A 24,295-nucleotide genomic window follows, 5' to 3' on the forward strand; every position below is an offset into this window, starting at 1 on the left:
GACTTTAAAACTTTACACACCCACCAGTTTTTGCTCAAAGATCATCCTCAAAAGTGAACAATTACCTGCAAAGCCATAAAAGTAGTTTAACAAACAACATACAATTCAGCAGAGATCACTAGGCAAGGGAGGGATTTTGGCTGACGAAGTAAGTTTAGCAGTGTTTGGTTTAGGGAATGTTTACTTTGGGAGATACACAAAAAACTAGCGTCAAAGTTCATATTTAAACCCTGCCATTCCCCTCACTTAAGCTATTCAACACATCCCTTCTGTACAGTGGCTTAAAGGTAAGCTTCATTTCCATCTTCTGTTATTTTGGGTAGATCTGACCAAAGACACATATATTGCAGAGCTGGGGAATGTTTTGCCTGTGTAAATGCAGCTAAGCAGTAACTGAACAGGGTGAAGACAAGAATGCAAAGTTGGAAACTAGAGACAGCAAATTCTTCCATGCCAGAAGTAGAAAACATTTCTCAATGATTACTGGACAGAATCTCAGCTGTAAGGGCCTGACTTCTGGGGGCGGGGAAAAGAGTGATTAATTTATAAAGAAACAATAAACCAAAACTGAATCAAGTCTTCAGCCTTTCAAAAAGCATTTTCTATGGATCCTTCATTGTTGCAAAGCAATTAATTTTTTATATGGGATAATCATCTTAAATTGTTTTAGCATTTCAGGCTAATTAGTCTGGGGGGAGAGTTTTGAAAACCGAAGTGTTAGTTCAGTCACTTCAGTCCTTCTACAACATATTTGAAAATATTTTCCTTCAAGCACTGGTTTTATTCACAGATGTGCAGGTATGTATACCTATATATTTTACTTCTACATTACAGCTCTTTGGATTATTTGCTAATTTAGAAAACATTTATATCAACATATTAGTAAGATTTTTATTTTATTTGCATTCAGTGTTCTGTCCTAGCTGATATTGTAAGTCTGTCATTTTACTCAAATAGTACTATAAATAGAAATTGACCTTATAAAGTCATCAAGTAACCTTCTGAGTAAGTCAGAGCAAAAACCAAGACCCTGGCACCCAGGCACCCATTTCACAGCTTCATGTGACACAGTTTTTGATCACTTACTTTTCTCTGACTGTCACAGGAAGGAATTACACTTTTTCTTAACTTTTTAAGATCACTTAATTATTGCAACCCAGTATTTCGGTGAAATATCTCTCAGACCCACTTCTTGATACAGTGTTTCACAGCTGGGTAAGGCTGATGGAGTCTCTTCAAACAGTGAATATTTGAGACAGTTCTTGATTTTTAAAATAATGTTTAAAATGCCATGGTCCAATACTCAGTAGATGAGGATGAGTCTTGAATAGGAATGTAGAGACTTCTCATCACAAAGCAAACAAAGAGCATGTGTTGTGCAGTGCTAGAACTGTAATGAGTCATAACTCACAAAGCAGAATCAGGCCAACCCTTCACAGAAGCAGCAGATGAGAATCCACAGCTGCAAAAAGTGTGCACAGATCTGGAGCAACACACCTGCGTAAGACCACAAGCAGGCCAGGACATGTCCTTATGCTTAATGGTATTTAATGCAAATACAGTATTTCTCCAGGTTTGTTGCTACATCCCTAGATCTCCTATATTCCATCAAATTTCAGCCTTTTGAAGAACAAGAAAATTACTCCCATATAACTTCCATCTTTATTGTAGCTACAGGGTGTCTGTTTTACAATTCCTTCAGTGTATGTCAGCCTCTTGGTATGCTCCTGTAGCAGATGCTTAGTCCCTTCTTCTACCAAGATCCAATCTTCAAATTTATCTTCACATCATACTTAGAGCGTACAGCAGTAAAAGACTTAACACACATTTTAAGTGTTACAGGTTTATAAAGAGTTCCATATATTTTAAATAATGAGTTTGTTACTGCTGAAATACGTCAATAACAACAACTTCTATGGGGAGTGGTCAGTCAGTTCTTTGGCAGGCTGGAGGCATTATGCAAGCAAAACTCATTTCCAGTAAAACAGATGTAACCATCTAATTAAGCTCTATTCCACTAAAAATAATGCTGTCTAGTAAGAAAACTATAGACCTTCTGTTGTGACAGAATTCTGTGTGGACCTAAAGCTAGGAAAAAAAGATTCGCCAACACTCTCTCAACTCTGTTACATTGCCTTTCAGGTTTTGACCTGCCAGAATGAAGCTCCTATTTAATTTGTTTACCTTTTCTCTCATCATAACGTCCACATTTTGTGGAGTCAAGAACCTCCCTGAGCATTTTGAAAGCCTTAAAGACACACAGCCACATGAAAATGGGACCTATGACATGCCAAACTTACCACCTGAGTTCCACAGAGAAAACACTATCACAAATGACTTGATTCCTGAAGAGGAGGAGGAAGAGGACTATTTAGATCTGGACAAGATACTGGGTGATGATGACTACAGTGACATTATTGATGCTGCTCCATACATGGTTTCTGAAATTCAGCAAGGAAATATCCTTGAACTATTTCAAGGCAAAACCAGAATCCAGCGTCTCAATATCCTCAATGCAAACTTTGGCTTCAACCTCTACCGCAGTGTGGCAGACAAGGCCAACTCTTCTGATAATATTCTCATGGCTCCTGTTGGCATTTCCACAGCAATGGCTATGATTTCTCTAGGTCTGAAGGGCCAGACTCATCAGGAAGTGTTATCTACTCTTGGCTTTCAAGACTTCATTAATGCCAGCACCAAATATGAGGTCATGACTGTTCATAATCTCTTCCGCAAACTCACCCATCGGCTCTTCAGGCGTAATTTTGGTTATACCCTGAGGTCTGTCAATGATCTTTATATTCACAAGGACTTTCCTATCCTGAATGACTTCAGAAACAATATGAAAACATATTACTTTGCTGATGCCCAACCAGCTGATTTTTCAGATCCTAACTTCATAACTAAAACAAATGAACGCATCTTGAAGGTGACCAAAGGATTGATAAAGGAAGCTCTAGTCAATGTAAACCCCACAACGCTGATGATGATTCTTAACTGTCTGTACTTTAAAGGTAAGAATCCATTACTTCAATCTTAGCAATGGGTTTTCTCAGGACTCTATTAGAAACCCCAAACTGAACTTACATTTAATAGGCTCCAAAGAGCCTATTGACTCCCTCATTAAGAAGAATCTGTATTATCACTTTTTTTTTTTGCATGTTTCAGTAGTACACTTATGTTCCAGTAAAATCCTGATGTTAACAGTGTTACATACAGCAAATGCTAATTACATCCAAAAATCTATAGTCTAAAACTGAGACTAAAAACTAACATATAACACAGAACAGACTCAGAAAACATAAGCTTTGTGAGAGTCCTAGATGTTGCTTCATGTGCAAGTGATTAGTCACAGTCAGCCCTGCTTCAAGTTATTGGCTTCACAGAAATGGTACAGGTTGATTTCAGTTAAAACACTTAATATTTCAGGATTCATAGGAATGACTATGCAGAATTTCAGCTCCAAGTATGTATTTTTTATATGATCAGAACTTGATACTTACCAAGAAACCTATACAGGGGTCTAAAGAAAAGAACCAAAACAGTATTCTTCTAAAACCGAGATCAAACGTGTTCACTAGTTGGAATATTTCAGTTAACTGAGCATGAAATGTCTACTGATATGTGCTGCTACATACTTTACTATAGGTTGAACAGTTAAAAAGGCCTGAAGTAAAGACTGCACAGTATATTCCTATTATAAATCCTTATTTCCAATTTCTTTACATTTCAACTAAAAGTTTGTGGCGAGATTTTCAACACTACTTATCTGCCTCAGGTTGAAACTCTGGTAATATTTCAACAAAGTTTCAAAATGGTATTAAATGAATAAAAGGTGGGAGGTGGCAATAAAACAGAATCTAGGGAAAGGAGAGATCTGTTGTTGACTAAGAATCAGATGAAATTGAATTAAAACACAGGTAAGCAAACACAGATTAGCACAAAAGGATAACATTTGGAAGTACAAAATAGTCCTTTCCGTAACTTACGAAGGAGTTGCTTTTTTTCCAATTATGTCCCTTCTTCCACACAACAAACATTCAAAGGCTCTTTTAACATCTGCCTTCTCAGTATTTTGTTATAGGAACACTGTTACTATGTTTATGAAATGCACCTTGTCCCCACTCACTTGCAAGACATTACTTCCTTCAACAATGCCACTTGTCCCTTTAAAACACCTGAAACAGTCATTAGCATAAGATCCAAATGACCCCCTATTCTGAAGTATTGTCCAAAAGGGACTTATTTGTATCCCTAAATAGATCTCTGATGACCATATCATATTAAATGTATGGCTTTACTGTCCATTAGATCATCCTAAGAGAAGGACTACTCAAACAGAAACATACATTAATTTTTTTCACAAGTTGGTCAAATTTAAAACACCCTTCTGTTTTGCTCTGAAGTTATTAAATACTCAAATCTCAAAATAACAAAAACATCACCAAAAATTAACTAGCATTAGTACTGGATCTCCAGTCATCAAGATCAAAAAGACTTCTGACTTTTCCTTCTCCCACGAAGCCATGTTAGACCAAAGGGCCTTGGTGTTCTGCTGAGGGCTGTAATTTCTAACCCTCAAAACCAAAAAGAACAATTCCATATTGCTGTCTCCTATTCTTCATCTTATAGTGAAAGTCTCCTGGCAATTCTATTTTGAGAGGAACTGAATTTTTTAAAAGCAAGTTCTGCTCTGGATTTTGTTTCTCCACTAGTCCTTCTACACATTCTAATGTTTTGTTCCCATCCTTCCCTTTACAATACTTACACTAACTGTATCATTGCAGACAAGCTCTATTAAGTCCTCAGAGCTAAGAAACCTCTGAGCACTTTGAGGTCCACAGAGATGCTCAGTACAAGTGATACTAATGGGACACTTGCCAAACCCCCTGGTGCTCACATTGGTAAGAAGCAATTATTATCTTGTATAGGTGCCCAGTCTACCTCTGAGATGCAACCTCCATTCTGCAGAAATCTGAACAATCATTTATGAGTTTCCTATCAAGTAGTGATCAAGTGGTTATTTTAGCCATGGTAGATCACGGCAGGTTTTGATAACTGACAGATCCAAAATCGCTTGTGAGATTCTAGTCATACATGCAAGAGAGAAGTTCATCAGTAACAGACATAACCTACCATCACAGATGGATCCAAAAGACATCTTGGTGGAAAGATTCAAAACAGGAATTCACAAAAGTCAGAAAAGTGCTAATTGGTTTCAGCTGACACCAGAAGACCACAAGCCTCCTGCTGGAGAACTGTATTTCACCCCAAGACAAACACATCCACAAAACTGAATTAAAGAAAAAAGTTCTGCAGTTCCTTTCTTTTACTAGGGAGAGCTGATAAATGTCTCCCATCCCTCAGGTGACAACAATGCTGCTGAAGCTCCCCTGATCCATGGCAGCTTTTTGTCTTTTGCCTGAGTCTTATACTGGCAAATTCTGCTTCGTGAAGAACACCCAGATGTTGTTTTTTCTTCAGAAGTGAGAACATTAGAAAATAGTATAGACCATTTTACATCCCATTCCCTTCAGAATATTAGCCAGTCTGATCACTTCTCAAACTGCTCACCATCAGCCCAACATATCAAGAAGCTATTAGAATGAAAGTTGGACTTCAGCCTTTGTTTGTTACTTCACAGCCAATTTGGCCAAATCAGATGAAGCATCTCAAAAATCAGTTCCAACCTTTTAAAAAAACGTTACCAATTAAAGTTAAATTTGTAGTCTCTCCACAGTTACAGCCACACTCCCCACCTACCTGCTCACTAAGAAGTGACCTAAAAATCCAGATTTTAACAGAAAACACCAGTAAACCTATTTCCACTATAAAATGGTAGCTTTGCCTGCCTATTGAGAAAACAAATGTTTTCTCCAGAGCCTCAGTCCTGAAAAGAGATCAGCTGGAATATGGCTTTGAAAAAGCACCTTCTTTTACACAGCTGATACACATTTAGAGCTCTTAAAGAATCTTCACATAGGAAGATTCAAACCCTGACACCAAATCTTCCTGAGCCGCAAAATACACTGAACTGTTTCTTTGGGCACAAACCTGCCAGATGAGAGGCTCATAGCTGTGCTGCAATCACATCAAACTGCATCACAGAACTAAGCAGTCAACACCCAAAGTCGTCAGGATGTCTTACCACAGAGAGTTAACTGGCTTGAATAGACTAAGGCAAGGTAATGCCTTCAGCAGTACCTTTTATGCAAAATGAAAACAGCCATTACTTAGCTTGACATTCCTGAGGCTTGAAACAGTCTGGTTTCAGGTATCAGTTCTCTCAGAAATAATAGTTGTGCCATTTGTTTCACTGGGTGCAAACCCTGTTGACCATTTTGCATCTGTTAGAACTTCATAATTTCTAGTTCCTTGTAAGGTAAAATACTATATATACTGAGTCCTTTCAGATCTCTAGCTTGTGTTTACCTGGTCTTTTAATTCAGAACATTCAAATCTGACAACTGTTAAGTTAGAAAGAAAGCAAGGACTTTTCAAGTCACTTTAAAACTTGTCTTCTTAGGCTTAACTGAAATCAACAATCTCCTACAGTAATTCCCAATTCACATGAATGTAAACTACTGTTTTGGTAATATTTTATTAAACAAGGATCTTGGGGTTTTTAATCTGTTTTCTGCACTGTATTAAACAGGAACTTGGGAGAATAAATTTCCAGTGGAAATGACAACAAAGAGAAGCTTCCGACTGAATGACAAGCAAACTGTCAAGGTTCCTATGATGCAAACTAAAGGGAACTTCCTCGCTGCTGCAGACTCCGAGCTGGACTGTGGTGTGATCCAGCTCCCCTTCGTGGGGAACATCAGTATGCTGATTGTTCTGCCACACAAACTCTCTGGCATGAAAGCCCTAGAAAAGCAGATAACCCCTCAAGTGGTGGAAAAATGGCAGAAGAGCATGACAAACAGGTATCTGCTGAAAAATACACCTTGTTAAGGTCTTAATGTATTTTCTCGATGAGATTGACAAGGATAAGTAAGGAGCACAGAAGAGAACAGTGCGATATTTTGATTCAAAGCATCACACCTAAACAAAAACTGCAAAAAGATGGATTTACTGGATTAAAATCAGGACCAGTGATGGCTCAAAATTTAAATGCTGTCAAGAAATCAACAGTGATTGAGGAGGAAAATTCTCATGGAGTTCCAAAATTCTTTAAGTATTTAATGTTGCAGATTTAAATAAAAAGTTCTTAATGAACTTTGCAACAAGGAAGGAAAAACAAGTATGATAATATGTTATTTATGCAGAATGATCTGGATGACATGGAAAGCAGCCTACATTCATCTCAGCCCTATGCATTTCACAACATATCTGTTGTGTAAAGGCACATGTTCAGCAAACAACAATGGACATGACAATTATGGGGCAGAAAAAAATCATACAGCCTCAGTTGTGCAAGATGACAGACTAGGTGGTACCTGTCTTCAGACTTAAAGAAAGATAAAAAGAGCTGATTTGATGTGCTATTCAGGAAGCCAACTTATTTCTATTGAACACAACAAATGACAAATCTCCAATTTAACTCTTCAGAAAATCTGACAGTTTAACATACCCAACCACATACTGAACTGCTCACAGCCATATAACTTACACATACAATTATTAAACTGACAAACAAAAAGTTTTGGGAGGAGAATTTATTTTTTAAAATATAGTTTAAAAGTGGTAATGCCCAAGTTTGGAATCTAAAAGTAAACTATCTTGCACATTTCTGTATCTGCTTGCTGAAGACAACAAAAACACCGGACCACAACCAGATATGTAAAGCAAATGAATCGTGCAAATATGTATCTCCCTAATGATTTATGTTTTATTTTTACTAGAACAAGAGAAGTTGTTCTGCCTAAGTTTAAGCTGGAGAAGAGTTATAACTTGATTGATTATCTGAGATCCATGGGAATACTAGAACTGTTCAATGAAAAAGGCGACTACTCTGGTATATCAGATGAGAAAGTCACAATTGACAGGGTATTTACTCCTCTTTTCATTTCCTTTCTGATTAAACTGTATCACCTGGAAACATGGCAACACAGTAACAATCATTCACATTAAGTTAAAATGATACTTTTCTCATCTTTCCTGGAAGATGTAGTAGGGGTGCTATGAAGACAGGCTGAGGGAGTTGGGGCTGTTCAGCCCGGAGAAGAGAAGGCTCTGAGGAGACCTTAGAGCACTTTGCAGTACCTGAAGGGGCTACAGGAAAGCTGGGGAGGGGCTTTTCACCAGAGAGGGCAGCGATAGGATGAGGGGTAATGGTTTTAAACTGAAAGAGGGGAGATTTAGGTTAGACATCAGGAAGGCATTCTTCACCATGAGGGCAGTAAGGTGCTGGAATAGGTTGCCTAGGGAGACTGTGGAAGCCCCATCCCTGGAGGTGTTTAAGGCCATGTTGGATGAGGCTTGTGCAGCCTGGTCTAGTGTGAGATGTCCCCACTCATAGCAGGGAGGTTGGAACCTGATGATCTTCAAGGTCCCTTCCAACCTTAACCATTCTATGATTCTACTATGTGAGTATCTCTGCATATCCTTGTCTATTCATATAATGAAGAACATGTCTAATCAGTTGTCAAGGACACTAGAAGAGTTGTGGTCAGTCACGAACAGGCTTATTCACAAACCAAAACTAAAGGATTGCTGCTGCACAGGAGTTAGCAAGTGTCACAAAGGAGCCACGTGTAGGAGACATGAAGGGTGGGAAGGCTGCAAGTGCGTCGTTTGAGTATACTTGTGAGATCCTCAATTTCTTTGTCTGTTTTCCTTTTTTGATTGTTTGTTTAAACAGTTCAATCATCAAGGCACAATAACTGTGAATGAGGAAGGCACAGAAGCTGCAGCAATAACCAACGTGGGGTTCATGCCTCTTTCTGCTCAGATTCGCTTCGTTGTCGACCGCCCCTTTCTGTTCCTCATCTATGAACATCGCACCAGCTGCCTGCTCTTCATGGGTAGAGTTGTCAACCCAGCCAAGTCTTAACTGCAGAGCAGACCTGCAACATGCTGTTATACATGGGCTGTATAATTGCACGTTGATAGACCAGTACCATAAAGGAAATGTTATTGTCATATTAGCCACTGGTATCAAAAGGAAATATATTACCTACAGGTAGTTTTACAGGAAGGGACTCGTAGCAGTAGATAATTTGACTGCTATTTAAAATGCTTAGTGCCATGTATCCATACAAGTGTATTAAAAAAAAATAAGCACAAAGTAACTTACACTTTGTGTTCTACTTCAGTGTATAAAATATAATCAATAAATATTTAGATTATCTCTATTCTTGAAGTTTAGCTCTAAATTTGTGCTAGGATGCTTGTTTTTAATTAATAGGAATAAGGAGATCCTGAATACCTGACCAGTCTTAGAAACCTAAGCCTCTCCTGGGTACTTTACATAAGCTCACTTGAAAAAGAGTAGATGTCTGCATTGTTTCTTTCAGCATTCAGTAGTAGACTGATACACACAATTAATCTTATGGACCAGTGTACCAAATAAAAGGAGATAAAAATGTCATGGAGGAACGAAATACTAAGGGGTTCGCTACTTTTCCCCAGCATAACTTTTATCGTTTCAACACAGTTCTCTGAATTTTGTCAGTACAAGCAGTATCAGAATTAGGCCAACCAGGTAAGTTATATAAAGGTGCTTAGAATATGTTTTATAGTGAAAGCAGATAGCAAAATGCTCTTTTTACCAGCTTCATATCACCTAATCCTCTCTACAAGAAAGAGGTGATTTATAGCAATCACATTTGTTAAGAATTCAAATATACTCTCAATACCTTTCAAGTTTTCACTGCCATTTGTCATTTTGCATCCACTATAATTATTTGCCCTCCACACAAAGCTTTTTAACTTGACAGTCAGTGAAATACTGGTATTAGATAATGACAGGAGATGAAGGGCTAATACCCAACAGGAAGCTCAGATGTTTCTCTCTAGTCCTGTCTCACATCGTGCTTACTTGTAACACCACCATGTGGGGGACAATTTTCAGTACTGAAGGTTCACAACAGAAATAATTAACACTCATGTACATTTTGTTGTTTTATCTATATTCAGAAAGAAAAGCATATCAAAAGATTAAATACTCACACCCTAGACTCAATTACTTTACCAATGATTAAATGAGCTGGAGCATCTGAAATAAGGGAGGTTTGAGGCCTGAGTAACAGGAGTTATTCAGGGGAAAGAGGTCAAGCAAAAAAGCACATCAGCTACTGCTCAAAACTCATGATCTTCATACATTGTGCAAGAAAGTCAAATATTTGCTTCAACAACCATAATGTAACCATTAACTCTTGCTTCAGATTCTGGCATTATCTGACTCCATTTAAAGGTCACATTGGTAAAGAAAAATACAGTTATCACCAGCTATTCAGAACAAATATATCATCAATAAAAATTTGAAACAGAAAAGTGCTTCCTCAACTTTTATATCAAGCCTCTAACAAGTACTAATCTGTTCTTAATATGCAAGGAATGGTCCTGCTTTCACCAAAACCAGCACTGGCACAAATGACAGCTGAAAAATACTACCCACTAGAACATCTCTCTCAACACAGGACTTGCTAGTTTATGCAAAAACTGAGCAGCTATTAAATAACATCCATCCAAGACATTTATAAAGAGATTTCTTCTGCTAAAAGATCTGGCCTTTGTGATCACTGGTGAACACAGGAAGAGCTTATGTTGGAAACTGTTGGAAGAAACAGGAGAAGGAAAGGAACAGTTCTTTGATCTTTAACTGGTGCCAATTATAGGCTCTTCTCTTTGAAAAGCTTCCGTAAAGGGGTCTGTGAGGGCTGAGTGTGAAATGAATGGGTTTTTTCTGCATGTTAATGGATGTGCAGTATAAGCAAGTTACAAACAGGCTACTACAAGTATGTGATATGTTTTCCCCTTTTGTCACACTAGCTGTGCAGGAAAAGTTCCACAGAGGAATTCAACTTCAGGAAGGTAGCAAGTGTCACCATAGTTGCTTTTTTTTCACCATTAGGTTTGTCTATGGACCTTTTAGACACAACGTTTCTTTGTAGAAACTACAGCAGTTAGGCAACTGATGCTACTAACCTGGAAACCCAGCTTGGATGTATTAAATTTTCTGTTGGAGATCTAGAATGGTTGCCCATCAATTTTGGACTGAACTAGTAGTTATACTTTGTTAAAAAATGTTTTTTCCTGCAGAAAATAAGTTGTCATTTGAGACCGAAACCAGATCATATAAAAATAAATGAGTCTGGAATAGACATCAATGTCCTTGCACGTTTCCTAAAATGCTTTCAGTATGACAGCCAATTCTAGTTTCAGAAGACACAGGACACTTCCTCCCCCTGCTCCCTCCTTTCTCAATGATTCTATTTTTTTTCCCTTTTAAGAAACAGTCACTGTACTGTCAAACTGTGATTTATTTTAAACTCTGTTTCTATTAAATTTTTTCACTTTTCTCAGATACGTGATGTTTATTACAATGCACACCAAACACTATTCCAGTACCCCCTGTGACATTATTTAGCTCATTCATTTCTTGAATTCATGACTAGCATCAAACTCTCAATCACAAAAGATTACTAATTTTAAGGGATATGTCATTATTACACAAGCGTGTCCACCCTCCTACAGCAAGAAATACTATTTTACAATCCTACCATATTTCCCTTGGATGCTTCTGCAGTAGTTGCTAATCAAGCCATCTGACCATAAAAAAGCACCGACATTAGATACGTGTGAGGAAAATTCTGTTTTTAACTACCCAATCATTGGATACTCACCACAGCAATTACAGGGATAAGCACACCCAGATTCCCTGCGCTACTGGAGGCCTGGAAAAGAAAAAGTAAGTTATCAAAGTATATACAAAAGCATTTCTAAAATACCTGCTACAAGACCTATTTCAAGCACCAAACATTCATCCTGGCTGTGCAAATGAAAACATACATTGCCAACGACAATCCTGCTCTTTTGCAACAGATACACGAGGTGGCGAAGAGAGGACCCCAGAAACCCAGAGGATTTGGCACACCCAGGAGTCTCAACAAAGCTGTTCAGGTGGCTCCTCCTAGTCTAGTGAAGGGATGTTTTCCCCTTTCAGCACAGGGTCTTCTAGTTTTGGAAGTCAGACACCATGCCTTGAGCTGAAGGGGGGAAATACTGATACCACATCTCCTCTGACATCCAACAACTGCAAGAAAAATGTTCACATTGAGTGGGCAGCCACAGACCAGTGTCAAATGTTTACTGCAAGTCTAATTTTACTAGCAAATGAGGCCAAAAACAACAAGTCTATAAAAATACACCATTTTCAAGAAATTATTTCAGCAGAGTGAGCAGCCTTTTCCATTGAAATAGAAGAAGCTACAGGAAAATGCATTGTTTCCTTTGACTTACGAGGACTTTTTAAATGGCAGTCTCTACAAGCATGTTTCCTCTTGGACAAAAACAGTGTTTAAAAACTGAAAACATTCACTGCACACATCACATTGTCTCTCACCTTCTCTGATAAGACAAACAGTGATAGCACAGATACCATGATCAGAGACAAGGCCTCTCTGAAGTCTCTCCCTGCCTCCCATATCCCCATATTTGATCTTGGAGGGAGAGAACTCTCCAGCTTCCTCCTTACAAGAGAGAGACCAGTTACAGAGACCATTGGTCCCACAGGGAGGAAGGAAAGCAGACCAGCTAAGAGGGTACAACAAGCTTTGCATGGAAGAAGTCAAAAGAAAGCAATTCAAAATAAGAGAGAAATAAAGCAAAATACTCTTCAAATACAACAATGAGAATACAACCCAACTCAATTACATTTTAGTTATTTTTTCTGTAGAGTCCAAGGTAAAGCTAAAGAAAAGATGTACCCCTAAGTATTTTTGAAGGGAAGAACAGCATTCAAGTCACTTGAAGGGGTAGGAACAACTGGAACTGGAAAAAAAAAATCACTATTTTTTTTTTGCTAGCATCAGGGCAGTCTGCAGATGACAAACTGCTGCAGAGTCAGAATGGAGACTGAGATAACAAGAACCCAGCATATGACACCAAGAGGTAGAGTTCTACCAACTGTAGAAACTCCACTTTTCTACTAGCATTTTTGTAGCAAAAATGGAGTATCAGCCTCTTTATAATAACATATGGCACTGAGGATGCAGAAGATGCAATTATTTCCATCCCCATTAACTATCAGCAAGAGTAAAAATAAAAAAAGAAGCCACTTTTGCATGGTTGAAAAATCTGGTTTAAAACAGAACAAATAAGTCACTGAAGCATTTTACTGGTTAGGCAAGCAAATTTAAGTCCATAAAATAGTATGCTGAAAAACAGAGAACATAGGCAAACTATCAAAGTAAACAACTGCTTCTGTTTGGGAGCACAGCATGTGCAGTGTTGTACCTACTTTCTCTCTTCTTGAAAATGGAGTAACTCAGTCTTCAGAACATCTTTCTTAACTTTTACTGTACATTAAGTAAAGAGTGTTCTAGTGAAAACTGCTATCAGTATCTTCATAATAAAGAAACAGTGCCTCCTAGCTCAAATCCATGTTAAATCAATCACGTATTTTTCTGTTTGCAGGCAGCTTTAAGTCAGGGCAGTAGTTTGTCTCCCATAGTGATTCCAACACTGAAACAGTGGAAAAATATCCCTGAAAGGAGGAGGGTGGAAACTAATTTAGAAGTGTCACTTTAGAGCAATGTTTACAAAATGTTTTTCACCGTTTCAGCTCATTTATCTGTGGTTAAGAGAATCTATGAAATCTGTGGAGAGAAATTTTCCACCACACACTTCCTGAAAAGGGGATTCTAGACATGTCTTAGTCCCCTTTTAAGAGAAGAATTGGCATCCCTGACTACATGCAGTCTATCTTCAAAGATCTATCTTCTTTATTCAGAGAGATTTACCAAGAGCCCACCCATCCCATAAAAAGGATAAATAAAGAACTTAGTGCTATTAAACTGTAGCACGCATAGGAGGGGGAAAAAATGTTAAAAAGAAAAAAAACATTGTTCCCCTCAGTACTAGGAAAATGTGCCTATTTCAAAAGGAAGTGTTACCTATCTGCCCTAAAAAGCAGGGAAACAGTATCTCCAAGAAAACCTTAACATTCCAGTATGAATACATTTGAATTATTGAAACAAAAAAGTACATTTTTAATATAAAATCACTGTCAAGCACAGTGAGTTTCTACAAGTTATCCTAAGGCAGTGCATGAATGCCAAGAAGTTGCAGCATTTGACTGAACACTAGCAAGGAACATAACTGGAGGCTCTGATTTTTGATGAGTAGAAAGCAATGACATTTTGCTTTTCAAATGGTAATATATATCTCAAGAGCAAAAGTCAAGGTTAACAGCTTGTTTATGCGTATATTTTACAGCAAAGATGAGAGAAAGGTATTGTGGGAAAGACATTTTTGTTTGCTTCTTAAATAGAATAGGCAAGTCAAGTACTCTGGATGCTTTATTGAAATAAGAAAAGCCAATATTGAGTGAGGTGAAAAAAGTCTTCACATACAAAAAATAAGAGATCTGAGTGAATAAACTAATTAGATATAAAGTGCTCCTGCAGAAATGAATTTAGCATTTCAAGATATTCCTCTCCCAACCTTCTTATAGACATTTAAAGGCCAGTATGTATTAAGTTCTACAAATCACAATAGAAAATTGCATTTAAAAAGAAACCTATTTCAAAGCAAAGCCACTCAAAAGATACTCTTCTGCAAAGTATTCTTATCATACAAATTAATCTAAGAGAGAAGTCTCCTCTTTCTTAGGTAAAGTTATTGAATACACTTGCTCTCTGAATAAAGCACTCTTAAAGATCAGAATTATTATTAAATCTATACTTTTCAGTTTACTGCACTGTTTCCATTCTAAGCCTAGACAGATAGCCCTGCATCAACTTAGATCTTGGGAAAAAAAAAAAATGCACTCCCTCATAACAGCAATTCAGGATTCATCAGGATGACATAAGCTGACTACTTCAAGCTGGAGGTGGGAGTAGATGATTTCTTGAGGTCCCTTCCAAGCTTAGTTTTCCTATGATCCTGTGACTACTAAAATTAGAATTCTGTCACATTTAAAGGCACTTTATGAATTATTAAGAGGAGTTCAGTAGTCAGCATTCCATTTTTGTCTTTGCAGCTCTGCCTCTAACAGCTCAACACTCCAGACAGCTTACTCAGCCTCACAAAGAATCAGGCTCAGCTGAACAACAGGCATTACACTGCTTTCTTAGATACTAGACAGATTCATTAGGTGTTTGAAAGGCACCATAGATATGCACCCAAATTCCAGGATCAGAACACATTCCTATGTTTAAGGAAACTTGATTTTCTCTGCATGTTAAGGGTCTGTGTTTAGTTTAAAGAACACACAGAAGACCATGTTTAGCAGTGCCATCCAGATCAATGCAAAGTTGCAAGCAATTAAAAACCAGTGAGTATCTTACCTTCAGTGCTGGTCCTTTTTCACTTGCTCTCTCACTGGCTCTCTTTCCTTCTAGCCCAAGCTGAACAAACAGTTCCAGCAAGTTCATCAGCAGTTCATCCACAAGGTGTTCTCCTTGAATATTAGCAGCAATGTTAGCGAGGGCATTAATGACTGCTAATGAGCAGTGTCTGAGAAGAAAGAACAGTTACAAATAAGCAACTCCTCAAAGCCTTATAATTTCAGCACTGTCTTCATAATCCTGATAGTAACTCTTGTAATAAGACCACTATTTGTTCATTAGGGGCTTTTTGAGGGGGCTTGTTTTTATGAATAGTAGTACATTGCTTTACTGATAGTTGAAATACCAAAGTATCTAAGTGAAAACCTATTTGTAAACTTTCATTTATGGTGCTGGCCAAAAGGAAATTACTTTCCTGTAGCAGACATGGCTACAGACTGAAAGCAACAATGAGCTGTGTCTCTGGATTGGGAAAGCTCTTGAGCAGAAGAATCAAAACTAGTATGAATTGTTAAAGGTGAGGTTGCACTGGGTCAGACAGCATGTTCAAACATATTGACACAAATACCCTCATTTACTCACATACTACATTAAAAGATACCCAGCCTACCCCAACTATCAACAAGTAATAATCTTTAATTATAACAGAGACTAAAATGCATACTTATATATGAAAAACTAAATGGTTCATGGTTTGCATTTAATCCCTAACAACTACTGGGACACTGTTCAAAACAAACAAACCCAACAAACACAAAACCCTTCCTTAGGTTTTCTAGGCTAAGAGTTACTCTAGCTACAGATAACAGTGTATTCTTACAGATAAAGTGTATTCTTTAACGTAAAAAAAAAAGAACAGTACTGTTTATAATTTTGTTATAAAACATATACAGGGAAAAAGTGAAAATGTATTACCCTGATTTTATTTTCATTACCCTTATGTAGCCTAAAGGGTATTTGATATAGTATTCATACATTTAAGGGCCACAGCCAAGTGTTACCTATATCCATGATCCTTATAGTCTTTTGTGGCAGAGTAAACAACTGAGCTTGCTTTGACACTGATTTGCTGAAACAGATTCCACACCTCCTGGTAAATATATTGCTTTAGAAAAAGAAAAAACAAACAAATCAGAATAAGTATAGCTTATTGAATACAATTTCTCTACATAACAACCCTGCAAAATACTCCAAGTATCACAAAGTTCTTCAGGTAGATACCTAGTCATAGCTTGAGCAACAGTCTCAACTTCTATGAAGCACATGGTGGAATTGCTTTTATTAGTGATTTTAATTGCTCAGTTTCACAAAATTTATTAAGTTCCTTAACTCCAGCTTCCTGATGGAAAATTTTTTTCAGACTTCTGAGTTCTGGCAATTAATTGCTCTCTCAGAGGCACAAACTCCATTCTGAAAAGGTAAGGCAGTTAATTCCTGTATGACTGAAGAAGGCAATCTATACTTTTAAATGTACAATCCTAAAAGATACTGAAAATTAATTACTGATATTAAAAAAGAGACACTGTGCTCCTATTTAGGACTTAGGCCACATTTATAAACTTCTTACTAACTTTTCAAAACACTGAGTTTGGTGGGGTTTTCTATCTTGTTTTGTTGTTGTTTATAAAAAAAACACTACTCTTATTTTCTGTGGGGAGTAATCTTTGCAGGGACAGCATTTTACACATTACTAACTTTTGTTTTCTGGTGTCACATAGACACGAAGAATGTACAAGCCCATGCCTGTGGTGAAGAAAAGAACAACCTTAAAAAACATTTGCAAATGCAGTTTAAAAAATGTTTCCTTTTAACTAAAAGAAAGGAATCATGAACTGACATTCTCTTGGCCAATTCTTTCCTTACATTTCCAGTGATAACCAAGCAGCCCAGCTGATCAATGATGAGCACATCAAGATGAGAAGGTGGCTGGCAAAACTTCTGCTGTAAGATCTGTAGAATGGGTTCCATCATTTTTGGGGTGTCCCTCAGTGCTACTGCAATGTGCCCTAGAGCACGAATTGTGTGGTCAGGAATCAGATGAGCTTCTCTGTTAGAAAAACACAGAAACCCAAAACTAATCATGTAACTGTTCAACAGTTATCAAGAGCTCTAAGCATGGTTACTTTTCATGTAAGAAACAGTTCATATATTAAATATAATCATGAAGAGCTTTAATATTGCCACTCTATATACCCATCTACTCTCAACATTGACATTAGAGATACACTTGCACAAGATGATTTTCAAAACAAAAAACAAAAGATGCCCAGAAACACCATCCAAGAAACCCACACAAATTCATGAGCAAACTAATCTAGAAACAACAGTGATAACTGGTAACAGTGAACTGCAAAACATTAAGACATGACAGTCAGACCAACTCTAGGACCAATCCTTGGAGGTTTCTTGGTTGGCAAGTGTTTTAAAAGTGAGGAAAGTCAAACACCACAAGTGGCAAGCTGAGGTCAGCCATAAAAGATAGCTGAAGCCTGAAGGATAAAGCAGAGAGAGTATCACTCAATCTAGGACTCAAAATTGGCTAATACTGACAAAGATTTGCTGATTCAATAAGATAAAAATTAATCCGTACCTCTAGGCATGAAAATAAGGGCTCAGCTTTGCAAAGATTTTCATGGGAAGATCTTGATTCCACATGAAATCTCACTAACCTCAGAGACAATTCTAAAATAATGCTGCCCATACTTCTGTCTTAGAAAAATCCTCACACTGAGTGAAGGAAAAACTGCTTTGATAACTGACAACTTACTTATCACTCTCTTGAGAGATGTACAGACGGTTAGATAAACTGGCAAGAAAGGCTTCAACAATCACCGAGTCTATAGTCAAGCCAGCTTTCAAGCACCTGGAATAACAAGGAACAGAACACTTGCTAAAACAGCCACAGGAAAAAAAAAAAGCATTAAAAAAACGTTTCACTTTGCTACTGTGAGTGCACACCAGGTACATGGGAAAAAACTTCATAGCGGAGTGTAAGAACTGATTGCCTAGAAAAGCTGCAGAAGTATTTTTTTAAATGAGCAGAGTTTCTACTTCTGCTTCTCCAGCAACAATAAAGATGGGGATATGCAATTAGGTAAGGTCAAAATCCATTCCTTTAGAAACTTTGATCCCTTGTCTCTTAGTCATCAACTATTGCCCTTCCTCCAGCACTCTAGCTGTCTAGGAGGGAATAATCTTGACACTGCCCACATCCGAGAGCATAATAAACCTTCTGTTACAGGAAGGCTCACTCAATATGACAATCTGAACAGAAAGCAAAAACCCTGCTGAGTATCAAAACAGTGACTAGCAGGAATTACACGTGGGACACAAAACTAGGAAAATTGGTTTCATCCTGGCTCAAACCAGGACAAGATTGAATTATCTTACAATTAGGACATGAACAGAACCAAGAGATGCCTGAAAGAAAATTATGTCAGGATCAAAAAAGTCAAAAAGTTTTTACAGCAGCACAGAGCAGCACCTTTTGAACAGTCACACTTTTCTGCTAGGAAAATAAAACACGTGTTCCAACATGCTGCAAGCATCTCTCTTACCTGCAGATATTGTCTATGGCAATGTCACGCAGCTGCTCGTACATGGATGGTTGACTTTTCTTGCCAGGCATTACATTTAGAGTGGACTCTGAATGCTCGTTGGTTACACTGATTTTTATGTCATTACCACCTACTGAGAAGACAGAAATCAGTACCATTTAAAATACCTTTTTGCCCAAGATCAGAGCACTCAGGCAGAAAAAGAAGTATCTAATAAGCAAGTGCAAACCAGTTTACTTTACATTTCACAGTTGAACTGAAGAACTTTGGAAGTGCATGCGTTGTCACTAGCTGTGCAAGATATTACTGCATTTAACTACTACTGAACACATATTCCTAAATGTAGTCACCTTTGGTTCTCTTTTCAACTCTTCTGCTATAGCATTAAAATACCGCTTCTACATTAGCAAGTGATTTAAATTGAACATTTTCTTTTTGGAAACCGTAACTTGGTATTACAACTTAGAAACAACAAAAACACTAACAAATGCCATCAAGATGGGCATGGGGCTGGAGCACAGGACCTGCATGGAGAGTCTGAGCAATACAGACTTGTTCAGCTATGTTCAGAAGAGGCAGCTTTGGACAGACCTAATGGCTGCCAAAACAAAGTAGGTTACCAAGTACATGGCTTTGTGAGGATGAGACACAGGAGATTCCAACTGGGTATTAGATTTCCTCCCTCCACACATTATGAGGATAATTATGCATTGGCTCAGACAGTGGAATCTCTGTCCTTGGAGATTTTTGAAGGCCCATGTGGACAAAGCCACAAGCAAACTGCTCTGAATTGAATGCAGGAGGTTGACACACACAACACAACCTTCAATACCACCATGTCACACTGCAGCTGGTGATCCCACTCAGGACAAAAGTGCTGGTGAGAAGACTATCCCTCTTTCAGCAGAACAGGCACAGCAATACTGCTGCTAGGATAACGTGTACTTCTAAATATACTGCTTGTCCTTAGATACACTTCTGCCAGAATTTGATTTGCATTCCTCCTCTCTACCTCCAAAAACATCACAAACACAAGTACATTTCCCCCTACAACACCAAAATACCCAAAAGCATAAAAAAAAATCCATACAGGCTGGAAAACAACCACTAGCATATCCTCTGGAACACAACCTTTTTTCCTTTACCTGTGTGATATTGGCTATGATACTTGTAAAGTTTCACAAGCACTGGGGAAGGTATCACAAGAAAGTCTCTCAAGGATGGATTGACAGAATGAACCACAACAGGGAACCTCTCACACAAACGGCCTAGTCCCTAAAAAAGAAAAAGAAACAACTTTCAAATACAACAGCACAATTTTTATTTCAACAGTGAGCTTGCAACTACAGCTCAATACAAAACAACCCTAACCAAAACAAACCATACACAGTTCTGAGGGATTCCATTTTAATGGAAGATTAAGACATTTCAAGCTTCTAATTCTTTTGGGTTATCCCAGAGTGCATCATGCCAGTCAATCCTTGCTGCTCTCTTCCTGAATGATTTCATAGGAGTTACCTTAAATAAACTGCACTCTCTAAAAATAAAGTTACTGGACAAATTTCAACATATAGCAAATCCTTTTAATTTACTATGTGGTGGAAAATTGACTTGTAAGACAAATCTTACAGATTTGTAAGACCAATAAGAAGACAAAAACTAGAATAATCAAGTCTTAGTCTTAAAACTCAGTGATCTGCCAGTCCGAGTATTCTAACTGTTTATGCAATGGTTTAAGAAACTAAATATTTTTTAAATTAAATACTGGTTAAAAAAAAATCTCATCAATATTATTCTTGAAGAAGTAGTTGAACTAAGAAAATTTGGAAAGCCCTGCTCTACTGCAGTTCTAGTTTCCACACCACACCTCTAAAATGCCAACACTTTACATTGCTGTAAAGTAACACAAACAGCAGATAAAAAGTGTTACTGTAGCAACCTGCAAGACTCCACGAACTCTCTCACTGATATAGTGATGTCAAAAACTGTAGAGACAGACCTGCAAACAGCAAATTAGCAGTGGCAAGTGAGCAATGATGACTTTGCTTGAGGTTTTAGACTGCAGCTTCTCTGATAACTTGATGCACAGGTTTTCTGCACCTTATACAAAAAATCCAACAGAAAAATTTATGTTCATCAGATTTGTTATTAGGCCACAGACAACCCAATGCTTACTGGAATTTCTAAAAGAACATAGAAAATTTATCAGCTTCACTCTCCTCATACTACAATTCCTCACAAATTAAGTGCTGCCAAGTAATTAAAAAACTTTTTGATGATTGTTTTACTCCTGTATTCTAACAGCAAAGGGTAGTCCACTTCAACTTATTTTATATTTCTCTAAGCAGCATCTCTGCTCAGAGACCATGTAAATACTTCTACAACTTAAAATAATAAAAAAGAAAGAGACAGACATTCCAGAGACTGAAAAGCATTTTTTACCTTGCTCATCTTTCACAGCCCACACCATGAGATCCACACAAGCAGCATTAGCCTGACAACGCAGTTTTAGAGGACTCAGCTCGTGGTGCAGTCGATCCACATCGTGAAGGATTTTCTGAAGCTCTGACTGACTGCTGTTGAATTGCTCTAGCACAAAATCATGGATTTCTTTCACAAATGAGTTTGGAAGGTCTAAAGAAATAAGCAGACAATTAAAACGTCATCTATTAATTCTTTTTTGGTGCTCTGAATAATTTTTTTTTTTCCAATTCCATAGCATCTTTTTTATATGAAAATATTTCAAAATACAGATTTTACAGAAGACATGGAGCTCCCAGGAAATGCAAATCCCTAGGTTGAAGCACCCAAAACAATGCTGACAACACTTTGGATCTTAAACATAATGAAGGAAAAATTGAATTAAATACAAATACTGTACCTTTCATATAGTATAATGTATCTCTCAGCATTTTAAACTGAGCAAGATAAAGAGGGTCACTGAACGTTTTATAATACAGATCTGTATTAGCACCCATCTGAAAGAGAAAAGAAGCAGATTCAAACACATATTGTCCATTTTATGGATAAATAAATCTTATCCCAGTCACATAATTGTTTTCCTCCACAATATAAACAAGCATTTAAATCCTGAAGCAGAAGTAACCTCACAGTTTCTCTCCCCTTACTTTCACCAAAAGGAAAAACACAGCCATACAGCGCGTTAAATACAGAGGTAGCAAAAAGTGAAACTACAGAAGAATATGCCACCTCTGAAAGGGTCAAACTAAGTCTATTAAACTTGTAGAAATGACAGCTGAAAGAGCTGCAGTCACTTCCACACCAGAAAAACAACCAACACATTTTCCCTATGTGAAAAAAAGACAAAGTTACTGTAACATGCAATAAAGACCTTAATATACAGTAAACCACTTTTAGGCAACCAATGCTGCAATTCAGCAGGGTAACAGAGCTAAAGTAAGAGAATAGTTAATTTAAGAGAATATATATTTCCTTTATACTACTGCAAAAGACTTCCCCTTTAACCCCCATCTTTACACAGTCCAAGGCTAGATTTAAACCACTGAAAGAACAGTTCTAACAGGAAACCAGTATTGCTTTGCAAACAGAAGGCACACTTCACATATGCAAAAAGTTAATTTGCCAAATATTAAGTAAAGAAAAAATTATTCAGCTCATTAGAAAAGGTACATTAGAAAAGAAAACATACCTCTGCAACTTCAGCTAAAACTGCATCTAAAGTCTTTAGCAGAGAATCTCCAACGATCTGCTTTACCTAAGGAGGTTAAAATAAAAAAGGGTATTTCCTGCTGGTGGTTCTAGATAGGAAGACAATACAATCTTGCCCATGCATAGAGAACACAAGTCATTTGATTGCAAAGTGTCAGGTGAAATTAAGGCTAAAAGAATCTCTGACTGCAACAAGACAAATATATCTGAGCCTGTGTGTGCAGTTCCAAAATAGCTGGTGCTGGAAGCAGACAGGGCCAGTAGTTTCTCCAACCTGCATGAATTCCCATTAACTGGAAAAAGGTCTAAGAAGTCCCACTCTCACAGCAAAAAACAACATTCTATTCAAGAAGTACGTTATGCAAACTATCTGATTTTCCAAATTCTTCATGTTTCATATGAGAGCTTTTTAGGAATACCATTGAAACATGATATTACATGCCATTAAAATAACATTACACAAAGCTAGAAAGACATAATAATTTTACTTGCAATTCTAAAAGCTTCAATTTGAATTGCATCTACTTCTAGCATGAATATCTAGAATGCAATCACACTGCAGCTTTCACAAGAACCCATCACATACCATGTTCAACAGTTGACGGAGCATTTCTAGTGGGATGTTAAACTCCTTATTGTTAATGCCGTTGAAGAGGGGAGAAACTGAGAAGCTGGAGCTGATTGTAGAGAAATAATAATCAGGATCCAGTGCACTCCCATCAGGAAGATATGAACCTAATCAGAAAAAACAAGAGAAATAAAAGTTAAGGGAGAGAGGGGATGCATAAGGTTTGTTTTATAGTTAGGCACTGAAGAGTTATTTCCAACACAGGTACTATCATAAGCTACCATGAGGCACGTGAGGCACTGGGGTGCATTTACCTGAAAACATTTGTAAATGCCATTTTGTTCAAAGAGGACAGAGGTGCAAAGAACAGACTAAATCAAAACTACCTTAACAAGGCTTTCCCTGCCTTAAATCATACGAACACATGGCACAGCTTTTATCTTAGAGAAGGCACCAATTCACTACTGCAATTTGAAGGTAAAGAGAAATCAAATTATTTTCCAGACTCAAAAACTATGTTAAGCCAACAACTTGCTAAGCCTACAGCTTTTGGCACTGTTTTCACTTTAGAAATTACACTTCTACCTTTTTTAAGAACTCAGCCGCCTGTGCTGCAATAATGTTCTTGTGATTAATAGGCTTTCAAGAAGAACTATTCATTGCCAAAACAAAGAAAAAGTTTTCAGGTCTTTTTTCTAAACCATCAGCCTTGGCTAGAATGAAAATAAAGTAATTACTCATCTTCTTCAGAAAGTGAAGACTATCACAAACAATATTATTTCAAATAATACAAATACAAAGCTGAAATATCGGGTAGAAGTTAGTATTCGAAGTAAAATCCTGATCAGAGTTGTAACTCTGCAAGAGACACAATTATTCCAAAATTATTACAAAGTTGTCCACTATCCACCTATAGTTTTAAGATTATTTTTGTTCTACTACCACAGCCTCTCTCTAACCCACAGCCTTTTTTTATTTCAAAACATGAAGACCATAAAATTGAAGTATAGGCTAGATCAGCA

The 24,295-nt window shown here is 37.5% G+C and overlaps 2 protein-coding genes across 2 annotated transcripts in view; one reads left to right on the forward strand and one right to left on the reverse strand.

Moving 5' to 3' along the window:
• Positions 1 to 24,295, reverse strand: part of PI4KA (phosphatidylinositol 4-kinase, catalytic, alpha) — a 56,493-nt gene that overhangs the window by 26,844 nt on the left and 5,354 nt on the right. Inside the window, exons 7-18 of the mRNA XM_009997668.1 lie at positions 23,292 to 23,440; positions 22,686 to 22,751; positions 21,897 to 21,993; positions 21,458 to 21,649; positions 21,015 to 21,115; positions 20,161 to 20,290; positions 19,016 to 19,148; positions 18,226 to 18,321; positions 17,322 to 17,505; positions 16,460 to 16,563; positions 15,459 to 15,627; positions 11,793 to 11,843 (exon numbers count right to left, since the gene is read on the reverse strand). Of these exons, the coding sequence (XP_009995970.1) occupies positions 11,793 to 11,843; positions 15,459 to 15,627; positions 16,460 to 16,563; positions 17,322 to 17,505; positions 18,226 to 18,321; positions 19,016 to 19,148; positions 20,161 to 20,290; positions 21,015 to 21,115; positions 21,458 to 21,649; positions 21,897 to 21,993; positions 22,686 to 22,751; positions 23,292 to 23,440 (1,472 nt within the window). The remainder of the gene's footprint in view (positions 1 to 11,792; positions 11,844 to 15,458; positions 15,628 to 16,459; positions 16,564 to 17,321; positions 17,506 to 18,225; positions 18,322 to 19,015; positions 19,149 to 20,160; positions 20,291 to 21,014; positions 21,116 to 21,457; positions 21,650 to 21,896; positions 21,994 to 22,685; positions 22,752 to 23,291; positions 23,441 to 24,295) is intronic.
• Positions 241 to 9,296, forward strand: SERPIND1 (serpin peptidase inhibitor, clade D (heparin cofactor), member 1). Its single transcript, XM_009997667.1, has 5 exons — positions 241 to 287; positions 2,143 to 3,014; positions 6,656 to 6,929; positions 7,848 to 7,992; positions 8,807 to 9,296. Exons 2-5 carry the CDS (start codon positions 2,159 to 2,161, stop codon positions 8,996 to 8,998), a joined length of 1,467 nt encoding a protein of 488 aa, XP_009995969.1. The 5' UTR covers positions 241 to 287; positions 2,143 to 2,158; the 3' UTR covers positions 8,999 to 9,296.

The sequence above is a fragment of the Chaetura pelagica genome, unplaced genomic scaffold, assembly GCF_000747805.2.
Source record: "Chaetura pelagica isolate M959 unplaced genomic scaffold, ChaPel_1.0 scaffold45, whole genome shotgun sequence".
NCBI lineage: Eukaryota > Metazoa > Chordata > Aves > Apodiformes > Apodidae > Chaetura > Chaetura pelagica.